This window comes from Mesoplodon mirus (genome assembly GCF_964341445.2).
Source record: "Mesoplodon mirus genome assembly, chromosome: 2".
Taxonomy (NCBI): Eukaryota; Metazoa; Chordata; class Mammalia; order Artiodactyla; family Ziphiidae; genus Mesoplodon; species Mesoplodon mirus.
The window spans coordinates 157,223,467-157,238,713 of record NC_138977.1 but is presented as its reverse complement, the minus strand read 5'-3'; the positions used below and the strand labels follow the sequence as shown (position 1 = coordinate 157,238,713).

Below are 15,247 nucleotides of genomic sequence, written 5' to 3'. Positions count from 1 at the left end.
CTCTGTGATGTCTCAGTTAGTTCTTTATCTGCATTGCACATACCTTTGCACATAATGAACACCCATACCGTCTTCTTAGATACCTTCTTAGCTCCTGAAGGACAGGGACTATGTCTTATTCACTTTGAGTTGTGTCCTCAGTACCTGGACAAGTACTGGGCATATAGTAGGAGCTTAGTGACGGTTCCAAGCATGAAAACCATAGCTACCCTGAAGGTGGAGCTTGGCCTTCACTGTCCATTGCCCTATGAAACATGATAAGTGACCATTCATCAGTTTGTCTTAATGTTGTTAATCAGGCCTCTTAAAAACATTAAAATTTGTGGTTGTCACCTTCCTTCTCGCCTGCCAAAGGTTCTATCGGTGCCACCTTGTGTATTCAATTGTCTCACACCTTCTCTACAACCTCTGTACTGCACCCATCACTGTTGAAGAAATTTACTCTTGCTCTCTTGGTTTTATAGCTTTTCAAACAAAAACATATTTTAAAAGTCTCTGTACCAGGCTTCCCTGGTGGCGCAGTGGTTGGAAGTCTGCCTGCTGATGCAGGGGACATGGGTTCGTGCCCCAGTCCGGGAAGATCCCACATGCTGCAGAGCGGCTGGGCCCATGAGCCATGGCCGCTGAGCCTGCGCGTCCGGAGCCTGTGCTCCGCAACGGGAGAGGCCACAACAGTGAGAAGCCTGCATACTGCAAATAAATAAATAAATAAATAAATAAATAAATAAATAAATAAATAAATAAATAGGTGGATTTATGACTGAATGGATAGGGGGATGGATAGATAGATAGAAGTGTGATGAACCAAGTCTAGTAAGTTGCTAATAGTAGAATCTAGGTGGAGGGTATAGAGCCATTCACTGAATCTTAATTCTTTCAACTTTGCCTTGTGTTTGAAAATTGTCATAATAAAACCTCTTAGGAGTGGCTATCCACTGAAGGTGGGATCACAAGGGCTTTCACTAACTCTGTGTAAATATTTCGCCATTATATTATTAGAGAAAAATGAAAATAATTTTTTAAAGCTACATGAAACTGTCTTCACAAATGAAGTCACCAAACGATTGATTTAAATGCTTTTCATGTTTGAAATTCACATTAGGCCATGCTAAATAATTAAGAATACACACAATGATTCAGTTGTATGATGATGACCATATTGTTACAATAGGAAATTGGTTAAATAAGTTGTGTATAGATAGTTAATAAAATATTATGCAGCCATTAAAACTTGTAGTGTAGAAACAAATTCATGGGCACAGAAAGATTTATATTATAATGTTTCCTATGCCATCTAGAAAATTATGAACTTATGGGTATAGCTGGAAGTACATATATACAGAAATATTACCTATGAATCATGAGATAATGGACTTCTTCTCTCATATAGATCTTTTTAAATCCACATTTTCTATTTTTTCCTAAAAGTTCCCAATGTTTTAATTTTAGTAACATAAGAAAGAAGGAAAACAGAAAAGAAAAAAGCCATGCAATTTTTCTGTGAAAATGGAGTGGGGAAGCTTTGTATCTGTAAATAATTTTTGATCAAGCCAAAAAGATTATCTGGGTTTTTTCTTTTATCTGTATCACTGAGAGCTACTCTCTTACATTTTCTTAATCATGCTCTTATGAACAGTGCATTTGAAATATGTAAAAACAAATAATTTTATGCATTCTTCTGAAGATATTTTAGTGGACTTGACTAGTAGCTTTCGAAAGAAAAGTTAAGATGTTTTCATGCTGCTAGGCCCAAGGCATTTTGTACTTGGAAATGCCCTGTCCTCAATCCCTAATTGCATTAAATTTCTGTGTCTGACACACTCATGAGGAAAGGAAGTTTCAAAGCAGAAATAAGAAAATCTAATTTATTTCTAAATACAATAACCATTGATATATTTTAAACAATGTGACACCTGTGTTCCAAGTGTCCTAACTAGAAGAATTAAGAGTTCACGGATGTGCCAGTTAAATAATAAAAACGTTTTTATTATTATAGGTCTCTTTTCTCCAAAGCGATTTAAGCAATGTGCTGAAATTAGGTAATCTTTACACTATGTCTCTGAGAGGAATAGAGGGAAGAGATTATTACTATTAATTTTTATTCATCCAGTAAACATTTATTGAACACTTTATGACTCTGAAGTTAATGTTTCACTTATTGTTTCCTCTCTTTCAAATACATTTTTTCATAGATTTTCTGTTAATGACTATTGAAAGAAAAGTTGGGTAGAAATAAAGTAAAAAGAAGCAAAATAGAGTTCACCTCTGGGCTCCAGTTCTCTAATCCTCTCATGGTGGATTACATGGAATGTGTAATCCACTTACATCTGTACCGCTCTTCCCGTAGGTTGCTAGTCTAGTCCACGAGTGCCATCTCAGTCCCCTACAACCTATAACGTGTCATTGTCTTCATCTCTTGTCTTTCCCAGGTAAAATGTCCAGTGATCGAGCTTTGAGGAAGCAGCAACAGTTAAACAACCTTGTTTATGTGGTGACAAATCAGGCCAAACCTGGTGACAGAATTGTGGATTTCTGCAGCGGTGGGGTATTCTATATCTCCTTTATTCTCTTTAGCCTTTCCAAGATGATGTGACTTTACTATACTACATTAAAGGTCATGTTTTTATTTGGCAAGATTATTGTCTCAGAATAAACAAAAGCCTTAGAGACCAAAGTTAACTTGTTTCTTTTTTTTCCTTTTTCAGGGCCATGTTGGGATTGTCCTTGCTCACATGCTGCCATCATGCCAGGTAAAGTCTGAATAATAGACGAAAGGAAACTACACAATTCAGTTAGCTGAGTCTGGCTTTTTCCTCCTCTTTGAGTTTATAATCATTCACCCAGGTCAAATATGTGGCACAGGCATTTTATATTTCTTTGAACTAAACTTCTAAGATTCAGAATCATAGGGAAGAAAAGTAAATAAGACCACTACATATTTTATTTTTTATAAAAGGGCTATATTTTTAAATAATTTAAAAAAAATATTTATTCCACTCTTAAATAAAATAATTAATGATGAAGCCAGTTTAATTGTCAACATAGTTTTATACTGGAAATACTAGCTTCTGAAACTTGTTGAGCACATTCTTTGGTAGCTTGATTTTTATTCATTGTATCAGAATTGTAACAACAACATTTTTTAAAGAAAAAGATAAACCCCAAGTCTACCAACTGATCCACCAAATGCATTTCTCCCCATGTTCTCTTTGTCATTGTTCATGAGGATGCTTATTGCTGCAAATTCTAAAAATGCAAGTACAATTTCAATCACCTGCTTTCACTCAATCTTATATCATAAATGTTTTTTGCTATTGCAAGTAGTTTCAAATATCATCATTAAAATATCACTTAAAATGTGACTGCATAATATGTTTTTAAGTAAATGTACCATAATTTATACGATTGTTGCCACCATTTGTTAGAAGTGTGTGCTGCTTTTAGTCTTCTATCATATTAAATCATTTCCTCACAGTGATCATCTTTCAGCATAGAAGTCTAGAATCTGATGATTGAACTGGGGCAGATCCTTTGTGAGCTCTCTGGAAATTACAAAATAATTAAAGTGATTATTCTCAGAAGAAAAAATGTGGAAGAACTCATAGACTAACCAGAATGATATGTAGCAGAATGATAGAGTAGAGAGTATTATTCTTTATCTTTCTTAGAAAATAAAGAGCAACATAAATGAGGAATACTGGGAGAAACAGGCAGATGTTTGTTTCATCACTAAGGAAAACAACAATTTCATGGTTGGAGTAAGAGGAATAAAGCTCATAGAGCAGAATCCTGGAGATGTAGAGTCAGGCAGGGATATGGTGTCTTTTTTACCCTTCCCAACAGCTCTGGAAACTTAGAAATGTTGAAACTGGAAAAGGGAAGTCTTGACTAGAATAAAGGCTGGAAAACCTTTGACCCCAAGTATCCTCTGACAGGCTTTTTATACAAAGGGATCCAGGATTTTTCCATAAAGACAAGCGTAAGGACAAAATAAGGACCAAACTAGGAATGATAGTGATGAAAGTGATTTAACTTTGCTGCCCACTCTTCTCCATCTAAACCAGTGATGGTCTCCCACCTTCCTTGGCCTGGATTACTGTTAGAAATTCTGAACTGGTTGCCCTGCCTTCTGCCTCTCCCCCACCAATCCATACTATGCATTGCAGCAACCAGACCTCCTTTCATTGCACATGATCTGGCTCCTGTTACCTCTCCAGCCTGATTCCTACATCCCACACCCGGTCTCCCTACCTCCACCGTCACCATCACACACTGTACCCCAGCTATACCAGTTTTCTCAGTTCTTCAAATACACCATATCTTTCTTACCTTGGGCCTTCATACATGTTTCTCTCTCTGCTAGAAACACACCTTTATTCCTGCAGCTGATTTCTGTTCACTCTTCAGGCCTCAGTTAATATGTTACTCTTTCACATTAAATGACTAAAACCTCCCTTAGTCATCAAGTCTGCGTGCTCTGATAACACATTATATGTCTTTCATTAAACACATCACTCACTGTATTATAATTGCCTGTTTCACTTATATCACTATATCTAGGAGCTTCAAGAGTTCAAGAACCTTGTTCTTTTTTTTTTTTTTTTTTTTTTGCGGTACTCGGGCCTCTCACAGTTGTGGCCTCTCCCACTGCGGAACACAGGCTCTGGACGCGCAGGCTCAGCAGCCATGGCTCACGGGCCCAGCTGCTCCATGGCATGCGGGATCCTCCCGGACCGGGGCACGAACACACGTCCCCTGCATCAGCAGGCAGACTCCCAACCACTGCGCCACCAGGGAAGCCCTCATTTTTGTACTATATTATCTGGCCTACTTCCTGGCATGGGATAAGGATCAATATGATATGATCTACATTATTAAAGCTAGTAAGCACAGTAATAATACTTTACCCTAATGCCTGAATTATGTTACTGAATATACTATTGTTTCCTGGGTACAATCTAGGTTACATTAATAGAAAACAAGGAATTATCATTAATTCGTGCTAAGAAGAGAAGTGACGAACTAGGGTTAAGCAACATTTGGTTCATTCAAGCAAATATGGAGTATTTTACAGGGACATTTAATATTGGGGTAAGTAATCAAGCAATTTCAATTTCTTTAATTAACTAAATAAGAATAATAATATGTCTTAGAGTAAATAAAGGTGATAATTTTATTTTTTTGCTAAACAAGAAATTTATAACTTTTGTTTTCTACTGTCTGTAAAGTCTAGCCTATTAATGAATATTACTTCATTCACAGCACTTCTTCATCACATGGTAGAGATAATATTTGTTCCTCTACCAGACAAGAATTTTATTTTCTTCACTGCAGAATCTCCAGTGCCTAAAAAATTGTTTGACACATAGCAAGTACTTTAAAATAGTTACTAATTGAATGAATAAATGAATTCTAATGAAGGTGACTTCTCTTGGTTTATTTTACATTTTTAGAAGTTAATGAAAGAAGAGAAAAACAGAATATGATAGGACAATTAGCTTGTTAACAGCCTGTAAATACTAGAGTTGCTTTTAGATAATACTTTCTTTAGCAGGGATTTAATATCTACATGTATTTTAAGTTTCCAATAGACAGAAAGTATATTGGTGATGTTTCTGAAACCTTCAGATCAAATTGTTACTGTTTGATACTACTAAAAAGACCGAAGATAAAGTGATTCTGCCAGTTCACTTAAACCCAGGATTGTATGCTCTGGTGGAATTTGAGTTTCATTAAGATGTTAACATTGCTGCTGCTCTTGTATCTGTTTTAAATATTTTTTTTCTTATTTTTATAGGACTAAGTGCTCAATATAGAAAACTACATAATAATATAAAGAAGAATCACCAGTATTTCTGCTAGTGAGAGATAAATACTATCAAAACCCTTTAGTCTTTATGTATTTACGCACACAAACAAATGCATGTTTACACATATGTTAACACTGTTGAGGTCATACTTCATAGGTCCTGCTTTACCTGAAATTGTCGTAAATACTTTACTCATTAATCATATTTCTTTTTTGTTGTTATTATAATTTAATTGTTACTATTATGTATATCTTATGCATCACTCAAGATTTTTTTTTTTTTTTGTGGTACGTGGGCCTCTCACTGTTGTGGCCTCTCCCATCGCGGAGCATAGGCTCCGGACGCACAGGCTCAGCAGCCATGGCTCACGGGCCCAGCCGCTCCACGGCATGTGGGATCTTCCCAGACCCGGGCACAAACCCGTTTCGCCTGCATTAGCAGGCGGACTCTCAACCACTGCGCCACCAGGGAAGCCCCACTTAAGATTTTTGATACCTTTGCCTCATCACTTTCTAGGAAGGTTGTGCTAATTTGCATTCCCAACTGTATATGTTCATATAACATATACAGTGGGCTTGTCTAAGTGGAATTCTTGTCCAGTCTCAGAAGTTCAGATCTTTTGTAGTACTTATGACTTTTGTCCAATGTAATTCATTTCTTAAATACCAACTACTACAAATTTGTGGGGTTTATTGTTATTTTTATAGCCTAAAAAGTATACAGTTTGTTTCCTTTGTAGATATAATATAGATTGGTTATCTCAAGCCAAGCTTATAGAAAGAGAAGTAAACTTTTAAGAAAACTGTTAATAAGGATATTCAGGAAAATATAGACATCTGATACAGCAAATTCAAATTAAGTATATATTTGTATGCTGCTTAAATTTTACATAAATGATGAGGTAGAGAATAAAGCTTCTCCCACAAAACAACCCATTAAACCAATGCCCATGTTACCAGTACACCAGGCAGAATGTATAAGGTAGCAAGATATTGCTGCCTATCTACTCACCTCTCAAATCACAAAATTCCCAGCCTATCAGCCATGCATCTCTTTACCCTTCTGTGGCTTAAAGGTGATAAATCATTCTGGCATATTCTTGTAACTTTCAAGGTCATATAATTCACTAACACCAACTAACAATGTATATGTCTTTGGGGAAGTGATATTTTCCCCAAATATCATAGTAATGTATCCATAATGGGTTTTTTTCTTTCATAATTACTTTGTCAAGATATATGGAAAATGAATTTAAATTACTTGGAAGATTAAACCAAAATTAGATTTACTCTCAAGAATATAATTTGCGGGCTTCCCTGGTGGTGCAGTGGTTAAGAATCAATGTGCCAACTCGGGACACGGGTTCGAGCCCCGGTCCGGGAAGATCCCACATTCCGCGGAGCAACTAAGCCCGTGCACCACAACAACTGAGCCTGCGCTGTAGAGCCCGAGAACCAAAACTGCTGAGCCCACATGCCGCAACTACGGAAGCTTGCGTGCCTAGAGCCCGTGCTCCGCAAGGAGAAGCCACCACAATGAGAAGCCTGCGCACTGCAACGAAGAGTAGCACCGCTCGCCGCAGCTAGAAAAAGCCCGTGCTCAGCAACGAAGACCCAACGCAGCCAAAAATAAGTAAAATAAAATAAACAAATTTATTTAAAAAAGAATATAATTTGCCTAGGATGATAATTGAAGTATTGTCACTAGATAAATCAAACTAAATGCACCAGTGGCTCTAACTCTTGTATTAAGTAGATTCCAATGAAAATACTGTAACTAGAGAGGAAATCAGAATAACAGGTATCAGAAATTCATGAAAACTCCATTAATTCACAATTTTGTGGTATTTCAAATAAGGGTTTAGTTGGCATTTATCTTTGCTTAGTAAATGCCTTTTTCTTCTACTGTTTTTCTTTAGACATAAAAATTAATGATGTAAACAAGATTTTAAGGGGAGAATTTTAAAGTCTTCGAACGAACTATCTTGCAGAACTTAAATCAATTATACATGAGAATTGAAATACTAATTATTATTCTTATCTCCATTAATACAACAATCTATATCAGGCAAAAATGAATAGATTTACTAACGTTGTTAAACTAGTGTGACTTGAAATAATGGACAAGAACAAATCTAAATATTTTCAGGTCTTTAAACAAGGTCTTCCATCACCCCCAAGGGCTGTGCCTCCCCCATGTAACCAGAATCAATGAGGTAATACAGTGTTTGTTCCAAAGAGCATTTTGTAGTTTCTGATTTATGTTGTGCTTATTTGAGAAATATATTTCTTTAGAAATACAAATGTCCAATAAGCTTATAAATAACATTCAAAGTCTGTAGTAACCAGATGCATTTCAACTTGAACAACAATGATATTCCGTTTTTGCTCTTAACACTTGCAAAGATTTTTAAAATATTACTGTAAGGCTTTTAAAATATTATTGACTGTAAGGCTTCAGTGAAGGGGGCCTAATCATATGGGAGCTTTGAAATTTTTCATTTACGTGATATTTGTAATGATTTGTTAATGACATGAAATGTTAGTTATAATGGTAAACAGAGAAATTTATATAAACATAATGGTTAAGAGTATGCATTTTAACATTGAATTTAACTTGTGCTAAAGTCTCAGCTTGGCCACTTACTAGTTGTATGGCCTCATCCTCAATCCTCAGTTTTTTCATCTATGACATGGACATAACATACCTGGCTCATGGGATGTTGATACAATGTGCATGAACTACCTAGCAAGTTGCCTAGCATTTAGGAAGTACTCAAAAAATTGGGCCTCTTTTTACTCTGTGCAGTGTGATCTCAACCATGTGAAAACTGCTTAAAAAGGTTGAGAGGAAATTATGCTAATATGTATTTTTTAAGGTGGCTATCTCTATATACTATGTAATAATATTTTTCTTTATTCAAAATTTTCAAAATATTCCATATTTAACATGTTACCATTTTTATATTCAAATAATGTAAGCAGTAAAAATAGAAGAAATAAATACATGTGCTTAATATTTTATAGATAGATACCTAGCTTATTTAGCCAAGAAAGGCTAATAGGACCCTAAGGATTACTATAAGATATCTAAAAGAATTCTGAGCATATAAGATACATATATAATTATATATGTATATATAATTTCTTTTAAAACAAGTATTTGATTATCATAGAAATACCTTTTGATTTTGTTTTTAAATACAAAACTCTTTTCAAAATTGAGAAACATCTGAGAAGGTTTCTTTTCCTTCCAGTTTGAATGTATGCAGCTGTATGACCCTGAATTGAGTATGTGTTATGGACTGAAAGTTTGTGCCCCACCTCCACCACCAAAAAATTCATGTGTTGAATTCCTTAGCCCCTCATGTGATGGTATTAGAAGGTGGGACCTTTGGGAGGTAATTGGGTCATGAGGCTGGTGCTCTCTGAGTGGAATTAGTGCCTTTATAAGAAAAGAGCTTGTGCCCTCTCTTAGCTCTCCACCATGTGATGATACAGTGAGAAGACAGCCATCTGCAAACCAGGAATGGGGTCCTCACTAGACATCAGATCTGCCAGCACCCTGATCTTGGACTTCCCAGCCTCCAGAACTAAGAAAAATGTTTGCTGTTTAAACCACCAAGTTTATGATAGTTTTTTAAGAGCAGCCCAAACTAAAACAGTATATATCAATTATCATACCCTTAAAGGGCAACTTAGAAAAGATTGCTTTAAAAGTGGACTTTTTAAGGCTATTTTTTAAGAAGTCTATTATCACCTTCTTGTCTAGTGCAATATAAATAATCTTCCTTGTGAAAACTTACTTTATAAGATTTTACTTTTTAAGGCCTAATTTATTATGTGTAGTAATACCTATGCTCTCAAACAGTATAACAAAAAACTTGTTGTCAAACAGTATTACTGAAAGGGCCACGACTATGGAAAAACACACTTTGCATTAAGAAACAAAAACTGTGTCAGTGCTGAACAGCTTGCCCACCAAAATGTTTTAGTTGGGTAATTTCAATAGTAACATAGAGTCATCTCAAACAGGTGATAAGGTATTGATTTCTAACAGTATTGGTGAATATTTTCTATTTATCAATATATAACAAAATCTCTAAACAGTTTATTTTTGAGTTATCTATATTTACTTTTTTCTATTTCACCCATAACAATTTTTAATATGATTGTTTATGATTCATCAGTGCTGAGTGCTTAATTACAAGCTCATTTCTACTTATGTATGTTAGTATACAATTAGAAGCATATACAATTATAGAATGTAATTCAATAACACTTTTGATTAATGATTTATGTAATCCTTGTTTTAAAGGGAAAGGAACTTGAGAAATTATATATTCTGCAAACACAATTTTTTAAAAATCATTAAGGCGATGAAGGACTTTCCAGGTGAAGGTGGCAGATAGAGGTATTGCAACTCCCTTCTCCCCAAGAGAGATCAGACCACCAAATAACAAAGAGAACAAGAACCAGAAAAATCATACTCCATCTTTAATGAAACAATGTTCAAGATTCTATAACTTGAACTACAATATTTGAAGATAGAAAGCAGACTGAAGAAAAAATTAATGAGTAGAGAAGAGGAAAATCAAACTTAAATGCATGGGGAGAGGGAGGCTCAAGTGGGCTATCAGGAAGCAAGTCACTTTGCTCTCACAGAATCCCAGAAAATTTCAGGAATTCAGGATACCAGAAACCACAGAGGAAGGGTATAAGAAGGGGCTGGAATCATGTTTAATTAAAAATTTTATTTAGAGACCCAGATTCCCACCACCACCTTGTGTAGGCAAGTAACTATTTCCCCCAACTCCTGCAAGAGACCAGAAGTTTATTCTATGAGAAAAGTGTAATAGAAACTCTCCAAGAATAGGGAGAGAAGGGCGAGAATGATGTAACAACAAAAATAAGAACTAAGTGCCCTTAATTCCAGAATTCCTTCAGAAGCTAGAATCATCTCCTCAATCAGAGATTAAAAGAGCCTCCTTTACAGAATCAGAACTATCCCCAGAGAAAATACTATAGCTGTAATTTTTTTTAAAAAAGCCAGCTGGCCACCTGGTCACCCAATCACTAAGGAAGCCCACCTTCAAGGCTTTCTTTCAGACTTCCGATCAACTTTTTAGTGATTCACTCTTATATGAACTGACAGCCAAGGAATATCAAAACGTGGAAAACTTCCAAAATAGAAGCCCACCTTCAAGGCTTTCATTCAGACTTCCAATCAACTTTTTAGTGATTCACTCTTATATGAACTGACAGCCAAAGAATATCAAAACGTGGAAAACTTCCAAAATAGAAGAGACCAAAGCAACAAACACAATGAAGGGAGAGATCAGAAAAGATATTGCATTAATGAAACAGGGATAGAATGAAAAAGAAGAACCATCAGAGAACAAGAACCATCAGAGAACAAGAAAGAACTTCTAAACACATGTTAGCCAAAATAAAAAGCAAGTAGAAAATCTAAAAGATGAAGTGTAGGACATCATCTGAAAAAAAACAGGACCAAAAAAAAAAAAGACATAGAGATAGGAGCTGAAAGAAGCATTTTTTTTTTCAAATAGAGATTTAGTCCATGAATCCAGTACCTCGATATTCTCAATAATAGGAGAACCAGGAAGAGAAAACAGATAAAATGGTGAGGAGGAAAATATCAAAGAACTAATATAAGAAAATGTGTCAGGATGTGTTTCTCTTGACTGAAAAAGCAAGCTTAAAAAATGACCTAGGGGCTTCCCTGGTGGCGCAGTGATTGAGAGTCCACGTGCCGATGCAGGGGACGCAGGTTCGTGCCCTGGTCCGGGAAGATCCCACATGCCGCGGAGCCGCTAGGCCTGTGAGCCATGGCCGCTGAGCCTGCGCATCCAGAGCCTGTGCTCCGCAACAGGAGAGACCACAACAGTGAGAGGCCTGCGTACCAAAGCAAAAAAAAAAAAAAAAAAAAAACCTAAAGCAATGCACATTGTTGTGGGGGAAAAGCATAAAAAAAATTTTTTAAATGGAGAAGTGTTGTGATAAAAAGAGGTTCCTAACAGCTTCCAAGGAGGAAAAAGAAAAGAGGTCACATAGAGAAAATCTGGAATCAAAATGCTGTCACACTTCTCAATAGCAACATGGAAAGCTAGAAGACAGTGAAGCAATGCCTTCAAAATTCTAAAGGAAAGTTTCCAACCTTAAATTTTATGCCTGACCAATCATGTATGAAAGTAATAAAGAAAATGTCAAGGTCTCAAGAAAATGTGCATCAGGAAACTATGTAAAAGATGTGCTTCAGGGCTTCCCTAGTGGCTCAGTGGTTGAGAGTCCGCCTGCCGATGCAGGGGACGCAGGTTCGTGCCTCGGTCCAGGAAGATCCCACATGCTGCGGAGCAGCTAGGCCCGTGAGCCATGGCCGCTGAGCCTGCGCGTCCGGAGCCTGTGCTCCGCAACGGGAGAGGCCACAACAGTGAGAGGCCCGCATACACTGAAAAAAAAAGAAAAAAAAAAAAAAAAGATGTGCTTCACTAAAATAAGAGAGTAGGGCTTCCCTGGTGGCACAGTGGTTAAGAATCCGCCTGCCAATGCACGGGACACGGGTTCAAGCCCTTGTCCGGGAAGATCCCACATGCTGTGGAGCAACTAAGCCCATGCACCACAACTACTGAGCCTGTGCTCTAGAGTCCGTGAGCCACAATTACTGAGCCCACACGCCACAACTACTGAAGCCTGCGTGCCTAGAGCTGGTGCTCCACAACAAGAGAAGCCACCGCAATGAGAGGCCTGCACACTGCAAGGAAGAGTAGCCCCCGCTCGCTGCAACTAGAGAAAGCCCGCGTGCAGCAACAAAGACCCAACGCAGCCATAAATAAATAAATAAATAAATTTAAAATAAAAATAAGATAGTAGATAATAAAAAGGAATAAGTGGTATCTAATCAAGAGTGGGTGAAGAGAGTTCTTGGTATGATGGCGAAGGGAAGTCACAGGACCAGACAGAGCTAGGTAGCAGGCACAGAAAGCAGTGAGTCCATGTTTTAATAAAAGGTCAGGAGGCCCAGGAAAGATGTCTTCAGGAAAAAAAAATGGAGCTGGCCAATTATTTGACAGTTTTCACACAGTGGAAAATTTTACCATAGAGCATTTTACAGAACTTCTGTGCAAGAAAAGCCTTGGATGTTAAAAAAAAAAAAAATCGTACAGCACAGTTAGTTTTGATTTGAAAGAGCAATATACATTGATTATATAGAAAAACAGAGATGGATTTCAGGAAAGAAAACCAATGAGTTGAAAAGCATTAGCTTTGGTCACCAGATTTTCTTTCGGGGTAGAGAAGTGTGTACGGAACAAGGAACTTTTTTTGTCATTACATGCCTTTTAGCATTACTTGAATTTTAAAGCCAATTACCTATAACATAATTGCATGAAAGTTCTTAAAGAGGAGGAACGGGAGCGCACAACTGGTACCAAGCTTGCTTCTAAGATATCTGGTTAAGAATCCTTCCTTGAGAAGCAAAGGCTCAGAGCATGATTGGGTTGGGGCAAATTTAGAGATCATTCAGTTCAACCTTCTCATTTTGTAAATATAAAAGTTGAAGCTCCACCTGGGGAAGAGGAACATAGCAAGTTAATGTGAGAGCTGGGACTAGAATCCAGTCATTGACTTCCTGTTCACTCCCCACATCTAAAGAAAGGAGTAAATGGGAACATAGAGAATTAGAATAACTTTTGGTGTCAGAGAGATTGAATTTAAATCTTGTCTTCATCATTTGTCACCTTGGACCAGCCACTTGGCCTTTTTGTAAAATGGGGAATAACAACACCTATATGCATGGTTTAGACTAGGAAAAGGCTAATAAATGTTAAATGAATCTTTAAAAAGTAAACAAACAAAAACCCCCCAAGGACAGGATACCTAGTACAGTCATAAATACATCTAGCACAAGCTTAGTTTTGGGAGTGTGAATAAGGCATAGTCTTACTATCTTTCAAAATATGTCTTACATTAAAAATCAATACATACTCTTTACCAACATATATGTTCTTAGACTATATGTGTATCTTTACCAACATATATGTTCTTAGACTATATGGGTATCTTTTTCAACATATATTTTCTTAGAGAAGAATCAATCAGTTTGTCTAGAATCTTGCCTTGTTTTCTAGAAGCTGCCAGTTGAAAGACAGTCTGAGAGTGAGTGATGATTAATTTTGTTTATTTACCACCACATATAGCAAAGATACGTGGATTGAGGTTTCCTGGCTGTTCGGTTATGTTTCATTGGCTTACATCATAGGATGTGTTATAGTTAAAACCTTTATGACATATAGATTAATTGAAGTAGAAATGTGAAGGAAAGGTCCTTAATTTATAGTCCATGAATTCTGCAGCATTTATTTGGATCAAAAATATTGACATTTACTTTGGAATATGCATTACCTTGGCCAATAGATAAGTTTACAATTCAATTTTTATCCTTTATTAGAATTCAGTGTATGTACAGAGAACCACAATACCAAATTTTGAGGGTCAGTCAGTGAAACACTTGTTTGCTATGTTGTCAGCGAACCATTGATTAAATATGAGTGTTTTTCCCCCAGCACATTAACCTTTATTAGATACTCATAGTTTATGTTTTGATACTCTTTCTACAGTTGTCAGATCTATCAGTGTGTATTAATAAATCTATCTATCCATTGCATATTATATTACAAACTCTCTGGGTCAGATGCTTTAAATGTAATTAGAAATTAGATTTCATACCAGTTTCTGTAGATAGGAATGGTTTAAGAAAAAAATTTAGATGTATTTCTCTTCATCCTTTCCTTTCTTTGTCACTTCCTTTATGTGTAACCAGCACGTATCCCATTCCTTCTTCTCTTGAATCAGTGGTGAACCTAAGAGTGACACCCAGAAATTCTTCATTAAAAAAGATGGTCTCTAAGGTTCCTTCCAGCTCCAAGTATGTTGGTCAGAAAAGGCATAGCATGATGTAATGGAAAACCTGTGAGCTTTGGAGTCAGACCTGGATTCAGAATTCATCTGGAATGTTTGCTGGCTAGGTGATCTTGTCATGTTATTGCAAGAGATAATAAGAGCTATTTAAAGTATTAAAAAATTTTTTTAAAGAATTAAATGATTAAATCAAGAAAAAATCTATGTAAAGATTTTGACATCTAGCAGACACTGCATACATGCTAGTCCCCTATGGTGTTATAATTCCAGAAGATAGTAGGACCAATGAGATGAATAAAATGAGAGGAAGTATACAATAGTCCGCCCATATCTGTGCTTTTGCTTTCCTCTATTTCAGTTACCTGTGGTCTGTCATGGTCCGAAAATATTAAATGGAAAATTCCAAAAAGAAACAATTCATAAGTTTGAAATTATACACTCTCCTCCAACCAGCCCAGGACATGAATCATCCCTTTGTCCGGGGTTTCCATGCTGTATACA

At 36.5% G+C, this 15,247-nt stretch overlaps 1 protein-coding gene across 5 annotated transcripts in view; it reads left to right on the top strand.

Annotated features, from left to right (window-relative positions):
• Positions 1–15,247, top strand: part of GSTCD (glutathione S-transferase C-terminal domain containing) — a 127,023-nt gene that overhangs the window by 97,131 nt on the left and 14,645 nt on the right. For 3 of the 5 annotated variants that reach the window (XM_082635450.1, XM_082635448.1, XM_082635449.1), the window contains 3 exons: positions 2,430–2,545; positions 2,706–2,750; positions 4,963–5,091. In XM_082635450.1, the coding sequence (XP_082491576.1) occupies positions 2,430–2,545; positions 2,706–2,750; positions 4,963–5,091 (290 nt within the window). Of the gene's footprint in view, positions 1–2,429; positions 2,546–2,705; positions 2,751–4,962; positions 5,092–5,262; positions 5,361–5,797; positions 7,659–15,247 lie in introns of those variants that run through there. The other 2 variants (XM_082635452.1, XM_082635451.1) reach the window with 2 other exon arrangements.